The sequence below is a fragment of the Terrapene carolina genome, unplaced genomic scaffold, assembly GCF_002925995.2.
Source record: "Terrapene carolina triunguis isolate 2854851 unplaced genomic scaffold, T_m_triunguis-2.0 Scaffold42, whole genome shotgun sequence".
Classification (NCBI taxonomy): Eukaryota; Metazoa; Chordata; order Testudines; family Emydidae; genus Terrapene; species Terrapene triunguis.
In genome coordinates, this window is record NW_020664393.1 from 21,761,808 (window position 1) to 21,777,465 (window position 15,658).

General features: G+C 43.8%; 1 protein-coding gene across 8 annotated transcripts in view; it reads left to right on the forward strand.

Moving 5' to 3' along the window:
• Nucleotides 1-713: 713 nt before the first annotated feature.
• Nucleotides 714-15,658, forward strand: part of SYNCRIP (synaptotagmin binding cytoplasmic RNA interacting protein) — a 48,699-nt gene continuing 33,754 nt past the window's right edge. For 6 of the 8 annotated variants that reach the window (XM_024193208.2, XM_024193209.2, XM_024193210.2 and 3 more), the window contains exons 1-2: nt 13,761-13,849; nt 15,209-15,368. In XM_024193208.2, coding sequence (XP_024048976.1) covers nt 15,221-15,368 — 148 coding nt within the window. In that variant the 5' untranslated portion in view covers nt 13,761-13,849; nt 15,209-15,220. Of the gene's footprint in view, nt 739-13,692; nt 13,850-15,208; nt 15,369-15,658 lie in introns of those variants that run through there. The other 2 variants (XM_024193207.3, XM_024193213.3) reach the window with 2 other exon arrangements.

The following is a 15,658-nucleotide window of genomic DNA, read 5'->3' on the forward strand; positions in this document are numbered from 1 at the left end:
GTGGTTGGCTATTCTATATTTATTTACCCAATAACAGCCAGTTTTCTAAAGGGTCTGACTAGGACCTTCCCACCAGTAGTGAAGCCAACACCACAGTGGGACATCAGTCTCTTACTTCCAGGCAACCTTTCAAACTGTTGACCACATGCTTGATGTCTCACTGGTCCATAAAGGTTGCCTAATCCTGGTTGCCACTACATAAGCCAGGATGGTGGTTCAGGGATGTAGGCAAGGCCATTGTTGTGAAAAATGCTATATCTTTGGGAAGCATTTTATCGGGCTTTCTGTAAGCATATTATGCTTTGTGTAAAGATTTCCTCATGCTTTGGTTATGGATTTTATCATGCCTCATGCAATGATTTTATGAAATTTTCAAACAATATCATGACACTTTTTATAATTTTAGTAAATAATAACCAAGTTGTAAGTAAGAAGAATGTTTGTTGAACATGACATGGTGCAAAGTTTAAAAAGCAGGGCAAAATTAAAAACAACTTAAGGGCTGAGTGACGCATGTTTGTGCAGATGAGGTCACAAACTTATGTAGGTGGAGCAGTACTCTGCGTCTTGGGGTGTGGGATGGTGATAGAGGGGCTTGCCCCTTGTAGTTGTCCTAGTATTCACTGTTCTCCTTGTTTTTTTGTAGTGTTGCCTGGTCAGGGAAGGACCTGTTACTTGGAGTTGTGGAAGCTGGGTGTCTCCCAGTGTGCAGAACTCTCAGAGGGCTGCAGGATATAGGTAGGTTACGGTAGTGTCGTGAACGTAATACTACTTTGTTCTGCAGTAGGATTGTCTGCTGTGGCCCTCAACAGTTCCCTGTTCTCCTCTCTCTCCTTAGCATCATGAGAAGGAAACTTTCCCTGCACTTTTCTGTTGTCTTCTCCCTCTCCTGGGATGCAGCCACAAGGTCACCAAATGTGTCATCCCTTATTCTCTTTCTCTTCCCTCAGACTTGCCATGCATTCACCTGGTGATAGCACCCTGGTTGTTGGGGACCATGACATGCCAGGTGCTAAGAGAGGGGACAGAGAAAAAGCACAAGTAGTTCTTACCCGATTTTAGTCTCCTTGCCAACACTGATAAAATGTTTCTTTTTTCTTCAATTGAAATTCCAGTCCCAAGGGCTCTTTTCAGTCTGGGTTGTGCTTGGAGCTAGTAAGATGTTTTCCAACTTCCTTCCCAATTTGTATAGACCTCTGGGATGGGGAGTGTATTTTTTGTGGGGGAGAGTTGGAGAGCAGTTGGGGGTAATTAGTAATTGCATGTACATGTCTTCAGGCTGTCAGTTGGCTTGGGGTTGGTTGGTTGATGGGGGTGGGAGAGCAGGGACAGGTACGTAACTGCATGTGCACCTTTGTAAGCTGACCTAGGACATTACCCTGAGTTGTCACCAAGAAGGGGGAAAGGATCTTGTTCAAAAACAAAGCAGGAGATATGCCTGCTGTTTGCCAGCATGGTGCCCCCAGAGTTGGTGTATGAGTGGAAGGAAAATCACAAATTACATGGGCAGTCATGAGAGCTGCATTGCTTTGCAATGTACGACCCAAAATAGAAGCACTGTCTTTGCATAAAGTTCTCTCTTGTGACACTTGCAGATCAGCATAAAGTGCACTGCAAAATAAACAGAACTCTGCAGTAATTGCTCTGGATCTAAGAGGGATAGCTATGAATGCCTTATGATATCTGACAATCTCAAATTTACCTCATAAAATCACAAGTCAGCTAAAAGATGAGGGCATTAATGAAACTGTGAGCCAAAATATTGCTGTTGCTTTTTCTTGTCTGTATCTGGCGCTACAATAGACATGCCTGCCATGCAATGCTTTTAATTTTTAACCCACACAGTGCCATTATTTTCAGTAGAGTGAGGGAGATGCTGCAATCAGTCAGGAAGGAGAAGGAGCAATCAGCAGTATGGGAAGGGGATGTCAGGGGGATGCCCTGCATATTTGGTCAATGGTTGTGGGATTTGATATTTTGGAGAAATAAATGGTATGTATGGAGCTTTTGAATTCTCTTGTGTAGCCATCATTTTGAGTATGCTGGGGGATGGGGGAGAGGGGAGGAGGGGAAACACTATAAGAAGAGGAGGCGGAGAGAGGGTAGCCAAACAGAAGCACCCTGACAGTACCCAGAACAAAGTTGCTTAAATTCCCCAGTTCAGTTGTACTGTAATATACCACATACACCTCTACCTCGATATAACACTGTCCTCGGGAGCCAAAAAATCTTACTGCGTTATAGGTGAAACCGCGTTATATCGAACTTGCTTTGATCCACCGGAGTGTGCAGCCCCCCCCCTGGAGCACTGCTTTACCGCGTTATATCCAAATTCGTGTTATATCGGGTTGCGTTATATTGAGGTAGAGGTGTAATACTTACTGAGAGAGGCTGCCTCCCAGGCAATGGCAGGTTGATTCTCCACATGTGATTCAGGTTGGTTCACTGCCCTGTGATTTGGGGGTCTCGTGGATCTGTAGCACTGTTTCTACCTCACTGTTTAGCAGTTCAAAGAGATCTGAGCTGTCCTTTTAAGTGGTGTCCTGGATGGCATCTGCAGAGGTGTTCTTAATGGTGTACACAGCGTGCTGTTGTTCTGTGGTGGCTCCCTTTGTATAGGGTGACCAGATAGCAAATGTGAAAAATCGGGATGGGGGTGGGGGGTAATAGGAGCCTATATAAGTAAAAGACCCCAAAATCAGGTCTGTCCCTATAAAATTGGGACATCTGGTCACCCTACCTTTGCAAAAATATGGTCCAGCTTCTCGTAGTAGCTGCAGACCGTGTAAACTGTGCCAGAGGTCTTGTTATTTTCCCTGAGATTTCTATAATCCTGCCAGAGCTTTGTGTCTTTGTCACAGCCCTCTCTCTAGAGGACAAGAAAATCCAAGACCTAAGCACGGGATCATGCAGAAGCACTATATGAGAGCTATATATAATTGCTGTATAATTGGTATGTGATTCCTGGTGTGTGAACTCAGCATGAGCTGGAATTGCAAAGGGGTGCACCTGGCTGCATGCCAGCATTTAAATTAACCCCGGAACAATGGAGAGCACACAGACTGAACAAACATGCCAACCCAGGTGTCCAACAAAGCAGTGTAGAATAGTGGGAGGAGGACTGCCAGAAGTGGAACTGTTGGTTCGAAATGGGGATGCATCTACTGGTTGAAGGAAAGCATCCTGAATTTCAGTAAACTCGCTTTCAAAGAAGGTTTATTAACACAGGTTGAAACACAAGATAATTCAGAACAAGAACTTTTGTGTATGAATGTAAAGTAGTTTATCCAAAAATCCTCAAGTTAACCCAAAACAACTTTTAAATGTAGACAAGCCCTGGGGGCTTGCCTACAGAAGGATGTTATTAAGGAAGAGCTGCTATTCCTGAATAACCCCATGTGTGGACCCTATTATTACAGAATAAGCCCTGGTCTACACTATGAGTTTAGGTTGAATTTAGCAGCGTTAGATCTATTTAACCCTAAGACTGTTCACACATTTGTGTTTGAAAATTAATTAAATCTAATTCAATTATGTCTTTAAAAGGGACTGTTCAGTGAAAAATAATGTGCTTTTGTCTCCAGTTGATAAATTTATATTGTAAAAATTAGAGTAATTGACCTAAGCCCTGAATCTGCAAACATATGCTTAACTTTATTTGTATGTATAGTCTCATTGACTTAAACGGTAATACTTAACTGAATAAAGTTAAGCACATACTTAGTTTGCACAAGTTTTTAGAGAGGGATTAAATGTATGAGGCACAGAGTTTGATTTTGTTTTTTAATCAGGTTTATTGTTGCTGTATTTTTTTAGCTATACAAACACACATTGCCACATTTGTCAATCTCAGCAGAGAGGCCAAGGGCTGAATAGATTTGGAAACTGAACTACCATCTAATCCAAAGAGATGGCTCGTGCAGTTCAAGATTGAGGCGAAGTAGCATGGAGAAGCTTGTGCTGCTGCTAAACCAGGCTGTGTCTGTTCTATGAATAGAGAGTTTCTCTCCCCAATACTATGAAGCTAGCATGTTTCATCAGTTCAAATATAATCATGCAAGTGAGTCTACATTTCCAATGGAAATTTGCTCAAGTGAGAAATCATAGAATCATAGGACTGAAAGGGACCTCAAGAGGTCTCCTAGTCCAGTCCCCTGCACTCGTGGCAAGACTAAATATTATCTATATCATCCCTGAAAGGTGTTTGTTTAATTTATTCCAGTGCTTAACCACTCTGACAGGAAGTTTTTCCTAACATCTAACCTAAACTGCCCTTGCTGAAATTTAAGCCCATTGCTTCTTGTCCTATCCTCAGAGGTTAATGGAACAATTTTTCTCCCTCCTCCTTGTAACAACCTTTTATGTACTTGAAAACTGTTATCAGGTCACCTCTCAGTCTTCTCTTCTACAGACTAAACAAACCCAATTTTTTCAATCTTCCCTCATAGGTCATGTTAATTTTGTGTTGCTCTTCTCTGGACTTTCTCCAATTTGTCCACATCCTTCCCGAAATGTGGTGCCCAGAACAGGGCACTCCAGTTGAGGCCGTAAAATCACGGCGTAGAGCGGAAGAATTACTTTTTGTGTCTTGCTTACAACACTCCTGCTAATACACCCAAGAATTATGTTTGCTTTTTTTGCAACAGCGTTACACTGTTGAGTCATATTTAGCTTGTGATCCGCTATGACCCCCCCCAGATCCCCTTTCCACAGTACTCCTTCCTAGGCAGTCATTTACCATTTTGTATGTGTGCAACTGATTGTTCCTTCCTAAGTGGAGTACTTTGCATTTATCCTTATTGACTTTCATCCTATTTACCTCAAAACATTTCTCCAGTTTGTCCAGATCATTTTGAATTTTAATCCTACCCTCCAAAGCACTTGCAATCCCTCCCAGCTTGGCATTGTCCACAAACTTTATAAATGTACTCTCTATGCCATTGTGTAAATCATTGCTGAAGATATTGAATAGAACTGGACCCAGAACTGATCCCTGTGGGATCCCACTCGATATGCCCTTCCAGCTTTACTGTAAACCACTGATAACTACTCTCTGGGAATAGTTTTCCAACCAATTATGCACCCACCTTATAATAGCCCCATCTAGGTTGTATTTCCCTAGTTTGTTTATGAGACGGTCATGCGAGACAATATGAAAACCCTTACTAAAGTCAAGATATACCATGTCTACCACTTCCCCCCTATCCACAAGGCTTGTTTCCCTGTCAAATAAAGCTATTAGGTTGGTTTGATACGATTTGTTCTTGACAAATCCATGCTGACTGTTATTTATCACCTTATTCTAGGTATTTGCAAATTGTTTGCTTAATTATTTGCTCCATTATCTTTCCGGGTACTGAAGTTAAACTGACAGGTCTATAATAAGAACATAAGAATATAAAAATGGCCAGACTGGGTCAGACCAATTATCCGTCCTTCTAGCCCAGTATCCTGTCTTCCAACATTGGACAATGCCAGGTGCTTCAAAGGGAATACACAGAACAGGGCAATTATCAAGTGATCCATCCCGTCATCCACTCCCAGCATCTGGAAGTCAGCAACTTAGGGACACCCAAAGCTTGGGGTTGCATGCCTGACCATCTTGGCTAATAGCTGTTGGACCTATCCTCCAGGAACTTATCTAATTCTTTTTTTAATCTAGTTATAGTTTTTGACTTCACAACATCCCCTGACAAATTCCACATGTTGACTGTGCATTTTGTGAAGTACTTCCTTTTGTTTGTTTTAAACCTGCTGCATATTAATTTCATTTGACCCCTGGTTCTTGTATTATGTGCAGGGATAATAAATTCTCTATTCTCTTTCTCCATAACTTTCATGATTTTCTGGACCTCTTTTCTCCCTCAGTCGACTCTTTTCCAAGTTGAATAGTCCCAGTCTTTTTAATATCTCCTCATATGGAAGCTGTTTCATACCCCTAATCATTTTGTTGCCCTTCCCTGTACATTTTCCATTTCTAATGTAGCTTTTTTTAAATGGGGTGACAAGAATTGCATGCAGTATTCAAGGTGTGGGCAGACCATGGATTTATATAGTGGCAATATGATATTAACTGACTTATTAATAATCCTGTTCCTAATGGTTTCTAACAAACACTCTGTTAACTTTTTTGACTGCTGCTGCACATTGAACAGATGTTTTCAGAGAACTATCCATAATGACTCCAAGATCGCTTTCCTGAGTGATAACAGATAATTTAGACCCCTTAATTTTGTATGTATAGTTGGGTTTGTGTTTTCCAATGTTCATTACTTCACATTTATCAACATCTAATTTCATCTGCCATTTTGTTGTCCAGGCACCCAGTTTTGTAACTTGTCGCCGTCTGCTTTGGACTTAGCTATCTTGAGTAATTTTGTATCAGCTGCAAACTTTGCCACCTCACTGTTTCCCCTTTTTCCCAATCATTTATGAATATGTTGAACAGCACTGGTCCCAGTACAGATCCCTGGGGGAGACTGCTATTTACCTCTTTCCGTTCTAAAAACTGATAATTTATTCCTACCTTCTGTTTCCTGTTTTTAATCAGTTACTGATCCATGAGAGGATATTCTCTCTTATCCCATGACTGCTTACTTTGCTTAAGTGCCTTTGGTGAGGGGCCTTGTCAACAGCTTTCTGAAAGTCCAAGTACACTATATCCAATGGATCAGCCATGTCCACGTTTGTTGACCCCTCAAAGAATTATAATAGATTGGTGAGGCATGATTTCCCTTTACAAAAGCTGTGTTTAGTCTTCCCCAACAAATCGTGTTCATCTATATATCTGAAAATTCTGTTGTTTACTGTAGTTTCAACCAATTTGCCTGGTACTGTAATTGCCCGGATTGCCTCTGGAGCCTTTTTTTAAATTGGCATTACATTAGCTATTCTCCAGTTAGCTGGTACAGAGGCTGATTTAAGTGATAGGTTACATATCACAATGAGCAGTTCAGCAATTTCATATTTGAGTTCCTTCAGAAATCTTGGGTGAATACCATCTGGTCCTGCTGACCTATTACTGTTTAATATAACAATTTGTTCCAAAACCTCCTCTACTGACGACTCAGTCTGGGACAGTTCCTCTGATTAATCACCTAAAAAGAATGGCTCAGGTGTGGGAATCTTCCTGTGACATCCTCTGCAGTGAAGACTGATGCAAAGAATTAATGTAGCTTCTCCACAATGGTCTTGTCTTCCTTGAGTGCTCCTTTAGCACCTCAATCATCCAGGGGCTTCACTGGTTGGCAGGCTTCCTGCTTCTGACGTACTTAAACATTTTTTTGCTGTTAGTTTTTGAGTCTTTTGCTAGTTGCTCTTCAATTTTTTGTGTGTGGCCTGCTTATTTATACCTTTACACTTCACTTCCCAGAGTTTTTGCTCCTTTCTATTTTCCTCAGTAGGATTTGACCTCCAATTCTTGAAGGATACCTTTTTTTCCTCTAACCACTTTGTTTACTCTGTTGTTTAATCACGGTGGCATTTGTTTGGTTCTCTTACTATTCTTTTTCATTTGGGAGTATACATTTAATTTGAGCCTTTATTATGGTGTTTTTGAAAATTTTCCATGCACCATGCAGCAGTTCACTCTTGTGAGTATTCCTTTTAATTTTCATTTAACTAGCTTCCTCATTTTCATGTAGTTCCCCTTTCTGAAGTTAAACGCTACTGTTGTGGGCTTCTTTGGTATTTTTCCCCGCAACAGGATGTTACATTTAATTACCGTATATTATGGTTGCTATTACCAAGCGGTTCAGCTATATTCTCCTCTTGGACCAGATCCTGTGCTCCATTTTCTATTAAGTCTATTAGGACAAAATCAAGAATTGCCTCTCTCCTTGTGGGTTTCAGCACTAGCTGCTGCAAGAAGCAGTCATGAATGGTGTCTAAAAACTTTATTTCTGCATCCCATCCTGAGGTGAAATGTACCTAGTCAATATAGGGGATAGTTGAAATCTCCCATTATTATTGAATTTTCTATTTTTATGGCCTTTCTAATCTCCCTGAGCATTTCAGAATCACCATCACCATCCTGATCAGGTGATTGGTAGTATATTTCTACCACTATACTCTTATTATTCAAGCATGGAATTTCTATCCTTTGAGCGTCTGTGGTACAGTTTGATTCATTACAGATTTTTACTATGTTTGACTCTATGCTTTCTTTCAGCTACAGTGCCACTCCCCCACCAGCATGACCTATTGTGTCATTCTTGTATATTTTGTACCCTGGTATTACAGTGTCCCATTGACTGTCATCATTCCAGCAAATTTCTGTGATGCCTATTATATTAATATCCTTTTAATGCCTATTATATTAATATCCTTGGTTTAATACCAAGCACTCAAGTTTACCCTCTTTGTATTTAAACTTCTAGTGTTTGTATATAAGCACTTATAAAATTTGTCTCTTTTTAATTGTCTGACTTCATGTGATATAATTGAATGGAACTCTTTTTCATTTGACAGTTTCTCTTCAGTTCCTACCTGTATTTTATCTACTTCTGTCCTCTCCTCTTTACTACGATATAGAAAATCACACTTAACATATCCTCCCGTATCAGCTGTCTCTGTCCTAACCGTGTGCTTCTCCACACCTGATGGCTTTCCTCCAGCACTTGATTAAAAATTCCTCTATGACCTCTTTAATTTTACATGCCAGCAATCTGGTTGCATTTTGGTTTAGGTGAAGCCAATTCTTCCTGTGTAGGCTCCTCCCTTCCCAAAAGGTTCCCCAGTTCCTAATGAACCTAAACCCCTCCTCCCTACACCATCATCTCATCCATGTATTGAGACCTTGCAGTTCTGCCTAACTGACCCTGCATGTGGAACTGGAAACACTTCGAAGAATGCTACCATGGAGGTTCTGGACTTTAATCTCTTACCTAGCAGCCTAACTTTGGCCTCCAGGACCTCCCTCCTACCTTTTCCTATGTCACTGATACCTACATGTACCACGATCACCGGCTCTTTGTTACACTGCACATAAGTCTGTTTATATGACTCAAGAGATCCGCAACCTGCGTACCTGGCAGACAATTTACCATGCAGTTCTCCCAGTCATCACAAACCTACCTATTTCTAATGATTGAATTTCCTATTACTATTACCTGTCTCTTCCTAATAACTGGAGTTCTCTCCCCGGGAGAGGTATCCTCAGTGCGATAGGGTACCATGACATCTGGAAAGAGGGTCCCAACGTTGGGTCATTTCCCTCCGCTCCAGTTTGATGTTCTCCTTCTCTGAGACTTTCATTCTCCTCAACAGCACAGAGGCTGTCAGAGTGGGGCTGGGACCACTCTATTGTGTCCTGAAAAGTCTCAAGCTATACGTCTCTCTGTCTCCCTTAGCTCCTCCAGTTCAGCCACTCTGGGGTCTCAAGAGCCTGTACTTGGTCTCCGAGGGCCCTGAGCTCCTTGCACCAAATGCACACATATGCCACCTGCCCACAAGGCAGGTAATCATACATGCTGCACTTAGTGCAATAAACTGGATAGGTTCCATTCTGCTACGGGACTTCTGCCTGCATTCATTTTACTCCTGCTGCTATTTTTTGTTTTGTCACTTTTCTGGATGCCATGGTATGCATCAAATAGAAAGTGAAGACAAGATTGCTGCTACACTTAGTATTTGAAGGATTTTCATTCTTTAAATGTACATACTTTATAACTTTTTAAATATATGCCAGTGGATCAGAAACAAAATTTAGACCTTTTTGAAAACTGGTGAAAATCCAGTTTCTGCTTCTACTGCTTATCTGCTTTAATTGTTGGGCCTTCAGCATTCTTCTTCTGCTCATCCTGTCTCAGGCCCTGATCTTGCACATGGGCAGACCCATATGGCCATACAGAGCTCTGGCGACTCCAGTAGGACTTTGTACAGGCACAAGTCTTTTTTTCATGTATTCGGCCTTAGATTCTAAGGAGACTCCAGGTACAAGCACAACTTTCTATATATTAGAGAAAGTCAATTAGCCACATGAAATAGAACTCTTGGTGAAGATCCCAGGTTACCAAGTGCTACTGTTCTAGAATACACACATTGCATACAAACATTTCTGATGTCTGTTTTTTTTTTCCAGGAGCTGATTCTGCATGCTAAAATCTTCCTTTTTTCTTTTTTGCAAGTTCACTTTCTGATTTCATCCATCTCATTTTGGTCAGACCATAGTCTGCTCTGTTATACTGATATTAATGCTAAGTAACTCAATTAAATTTAGAGGAGTTGCATGGCACAATTCAACTGTTTCTACAGGAAAATTCAAGGTGTCAAATTTAGACCTGCTGTATGCAGCTGCAATGCCTAGGGAAGTTTCTTGGCCAAATTCAGCTGTGATGTAAACAGCATAAGTTTGTCGGAAATAGGTTCTAGTGGCAAAGTTCTTTTAACTTAATCTGATTTCATAACTCTGTGTTTCACTGTGATTTTTTGATGGGTAATATGAAGACGATGCTTCAAGTGAAGTTCCCCTCTGAAAAGTGAGTCTAAATGGGAATTTCTTTCTCAACAAATTTGCTCCATGTGTATATTCAGTCATATCTGCTGAGTTTTTTATGAGAACTTTAGTGACAAAAGTAAATTTTTACTATTTCTGTGAGTACTGCAGAGCTAAGCCACAGTTATGGGTGAGAGGTGGGTACTATCTGGCTCAGAATTTCATCAGCTATGAAACACATTCCAGTTTAGGGCCAAATTCTGCCCACAGAAAGCCCATTGAAGGCAATGCACTCTCTTATATAAGTAATACTTTATATTAAGATGCAATTCTACCATGCAAAATGACTTAAAATGGTATGTTTGTTGTGTCTTAATAACTCCAGATCAAATTTGTTTTGATTCCAAGTAAAAGAGATACCTGCTAACTGATTAGACACTGTGGTGATGAGTGCTATACAAAAATCCTTAGATAAGCATCTAATTCAGAAGAAAAACATGTTTTACTTGTAAATGTAGTAAATTTAATTTGGTGCAACTGGAGCAATAGGGAATCAATCTCATGATACCATTTTTGAAGTCACGTTCACAATAAAACTGAACTGTAATAGTTACATGTTTATATAAGATAAATAATAGATTTTCATGCAACGTTTTCCCTGAAAATTGGCTCCAAAACATCCTTCCCTTGACTATAGATGTCACCTGTATGTAGAACTGACTGAAATTTTGTAAACAATTTTTTGTCAAAAAATGGCCTTTTGAAAAAAATTTAATGAAGAAATATTGACATTGTTAAAAAAATTTGTGAATAACTGGGGTGCTTTAATTTTTTAAAACTAATACATCAACATTTTTGATTGACTGGAACCTGGGTTTTCAGAAAACAAAAATGTTCAATATGTTTTAGAAAAAAGTTGTTGAAAAAAATCACAAGTTAGAAAAAAGTCTATTTCACTGAATCAAAAACAAATTTGATTAAAAATCCATTTCCATTTTTTCCCATCAATGTACCTCTATGATATAGTGTAATCTACAATGTACTTGTATTTGTTTGTCCAGATAGATTACAAGCACTGAGATCTTTTAAACTAAATACTAAATTACTTTTACGTGTGTATTTTGATCTGTCACTTAGGTGGCTAATTACTAGCTGTGGTGTTTAGATTCTTAACTCACATATGCTATTGCTGTATATCTGATATATTTATATATAGGTATTTCTTAAAAGTGGACTTTTGACCTAATTAGCTGTACTTGTTCTATCATGTAGACTTATTTATTAGGTATTCTTGGTGCTGTGAGGACTATGGGAGAAGGCATTGTACCCATACCTCTTAGTCTACCAGACTAAGACCCCACTCAAGGTCGGGGACAAAAAAAACAAACAAAAAACCATCCAGAAAGCTTAAAATGATGTTGGATACATTAAAAGAGTATACATGATTTTATTACCTCAGTTTTGTAATTTTTTATTTTTGATATACATTTTAAATAATAAAAGTGAGGGGATGCTATATTGTGTGGAACATTATATAACACTGTAACTATAATAGATGTACAGCTAAGAGGTATGATACTGATGTGGAGAACTTACAGTCTAAAGGTCTGCTTGTGCTGTTATTTTGCTGGTTGTAGAACCCCAGTTGATGTTCGTGGGAGCTTAGTGCAGAAAGGTTAGGCCTAATTGTTCTAATTCTATATTAAATGGCAGAATGCTGAATTGAGCAAAACCAGGAAAACTTCTGAAAACCAGGAAAAGCAGCCCATGCAGCCCTTAATTCTGTTCTTTCAACAGTGCCCCACATGCCCCTTTACTACACATACCTTTATTCGGCCAACCCTGAAATATATAAGCTCTTCACCTCCTTTGACAACCCATTTACTCTCACCCACGGGACTCCAACACAAAAAAGCAAAAATGGAGGGGAAAAAAGTTGCCCATGTCATCTTCCCTCTTTCAGCAGTGCCTCAATATGCACATAGCACATGCTCACAGGGGTTCCTGGCGCTAACAGTTACAGATCCTGGTGTACTCACAGCCTTAGCCAACTCCCCAGAAAGAATACATGTGTACAATTTCAGAACAACTTTACAACTCCCCTGTGCTTACTCACAGGATAGCATCTACACTTTCACTTAACCATCATAGAAGCATTAGAATCCTCTCATATTCGACCTAGTCTAGAGTTGCAATGGCCTAAATGAAATAAAATTCGGGCACTGAAATCTCTTAATTTTAAATTATGGGCACATAACATGCACCTCCCATAAACCCATCCTGGATTTTTAACTTCCTTACAGGCTAATGACTTGCAGGATCTCAGTTTGAAACCAACACAAATTAGATTGCTAAACTTTCCGAATTTGGCCCCATCCTGGAGTTGAAACCATGCAGAAGCCCCCTGCTGGTAATCCAGTGATGCCAATTGGGATCCAGGCATGCAGAGGTGTCTACCAATGCAATCAATTGCAGGATCAGGGACTTTGAGTAAGACACTGAGAAATAGCCGGGACGCTCCATCGGAAAAGGGAAACTCTTTTAAATTCTCACTGTAAACCTAAATGAGTCGTTTCTCTCCCAGCGCGAGAAGACAAACCCTTCGGAGCTCTCAGGAGTACAAAGCAGCACAACCACGAAGCACACAAAGCGCTAGTGTTGCGCCGCCTTCCCGATGGCTCTCAACCCGCTGCCGTGCACGGTACGGCGCGCTGTCATTCACACTTGTGCAGCGTGGGCACCGGCGTGCTCCGCTTTGCACCCGAGCTGCACGAGTGCAAATGCCTGACGTGCAGTGAGGCAGGGAAGGCTCCGCGTTCCCCGGGCCGGCCGTGCCGCCGGCTCCCTCCCCCGCGCGGGGAGACGGGATTCCTGGCATGCCGGGAGCGAGGGGTACGCGGAGGCCGCGGCGCCCCCGATGCTGGGCGCCGGGGCAGTGTGTCCTCGTTCGGCCCCCGGAGAGCAGCGGGACGCGAGGAGGGGGAGGTCTCGCTCATTCACACCCTGCCCGGGCGGAAGGGAGGGGACAGCCCCAGAGCGCCCTTCTCCCGTGGAACGTATAGCGCGCGGCGGGAGGAGAGCGAGGAAGAAGAGGAGGGACAGGCGGACGCGCGCGCTGGCGGCCTAGCGGGCGGGGCGAGGCGATAACCCTTGCGGAGCTGCCTGGGAGACCCCGGGTTTGGGGCTGCGCCAGCGCGCGCGGCGCCTCTCCGCCCCCCTCCTCCCCGAGCCGAGTGGAAGGGGCTGGGGTTGGTGCCAGCAGCGGCGTGAGCGCTCGAGCGGCCGCCATTTTACGCCAGCTCCAGCACACTGTCCGGACACGCCGCGGGAGCGGAGAGGGGCAGCTCCTCCGCACGCTGAGCCGCCAGCCGCGCCCCGAGCCCCTTCGCTCGGCCTTCGCCCCCACAGCGACAGGTCAGACACCAGGCCGGGGCGGGCCGGATCCGCGGCCGGGGCTCCCTCCAGGCAGCAGCAGCCGCCCCACGAGTGGGGTGGGAGCGGGCCTGGGGCTTTTGGGCGAGGGGAGCCGGCTCCCTGGAAAATGGAGTCGGGTGGGGAGTAGCACGCGGAGCCTAGGCCGCGTGAGCCGCTCCCGGGAGCGGGGGGCCCGGCTGCCAGCTGCTGCATGATGGGCGGGGGAGCTGGCTGCTTTCGTGGCCGCTCTTGCCGGGCGGGGGGCGGGCGCCCCGAGCTGGTGGCCGCGCACTAGGCCCCTCAGCGGGTGGGGCGCGTGGCTTTCGCCTCATTGTCCTGCCGGCCCGGCAGCTCCATTCATTGCCATGAGGCGCCGGGCCGGGCCCGCCGGCGGAGGGGCTATTTGGTTTCGGCCTCGGCGCCCAGCGTGCGGGATCGAGCCTCGCGTGCTACGGCTCACGGACTGGGGGGTCGGGCGGCGGCTCTGCCCAGCGTGGCGTGGGAGCCGGGCCGGGCCAGCGCATTGTTTCGGGGCCGGAGGAGGCGGCGGAGCAAGGAGGCGCGGCGAGCTCCCGATGGAGGGGCGAGATCGGGCCCGGGGTGTTGCAATTGCTGTCCCGGGGGTTGGGGTGAGAGGGGGATGGCTGGGGGGTGAGGCTGCATCTCTGAGGGACTAGGGAGGGAGGGGGAAGTCGGTCACTGGAGGAAGTTGTAGGACATCTGAACGCGCAGCAGAGCACGTGTTTCCATTGGGCTCATGGCGGCTACCGCCGCCCCCGTGGGTGCGGACTGGGAAGCGCTTTGTTCCTCCTGCCTGCTCGGCAGACCCCGAAGCGGAGGAGGGATGGACCCCGACCCCGTGCACGGCCAGGCGGGATGGCCTGTGATTTACTCCCAGGAGATGGGGGGCTTGAAACAGGCGATCGAGGTGGAAGCAGTAGTGAGTGTCAGTGACTGTATCGCGCGGTAGCGGCTGCTGCATGTGGCAGGTTTGCTCTTCCTCCCTTCCCCCCTTCCTCCCCCGCCATTGGCGTCTTGCTCCATTTCTAACTTGTTCAGGGCTTCTTAGGGAGTGTTAGAGAGACAGAGAGGGAGGTGAGTCAGAGTGTCTGGCTGGCTGGATTGTGTAAAACCTGCAGTGAAGGCTACCCTACCCCCTATAGGCTGTGGTGCTAGGGTATTCCTTTGTGTTAGTGCTTTCTTTTGAGGATTTTTGTGGATCTTCCGAAATCAAAAATAGCAGGGGAGTGGTCTGAGAAATTTTTGGAAGCATAGAGCAGGCGGTTGCATGTATTGTCACTTGAATTGTTCTGCTTGAAGATTTCTAGCTTAATTATGATGCTTATTGCGTTTGAACAGATATCTGGAAACATGGCTACTGAACATGTTAATGGGAATGGTACTGAAGAGCCCATGGATACTTCTGCTGCAGTTACCCATTCTGAGCATTTCCAGACATTGCTTGATGCTGGTTTACCACAGAAAGTTGCTGAAAAACTAGATGAAATTTACGTTGCAGGTAAGATGTAAAACTTGCAAAATCACTTTTGGTTTTTTTATTGGACTCTTCTGGCTTTGGGCTAAAATAGCAACTTTTTGTGGTTTCCAAAAGTATGGGGACTGCAGTCGTATCTTTTAGTACTGGTTTATGGATTTTTTTAAATCAAATACTATAACTGATTCCTAGTATTACCAGTGAATAAGTCTGGGACCAGTCATTAAAGTCACTTGGAGTGGGTAGGTGGGAAGGAAGGAGGTCGGTAAATCAGATGGGTAGGTACAAGACAATACCTACACCAGCTGTTGCTA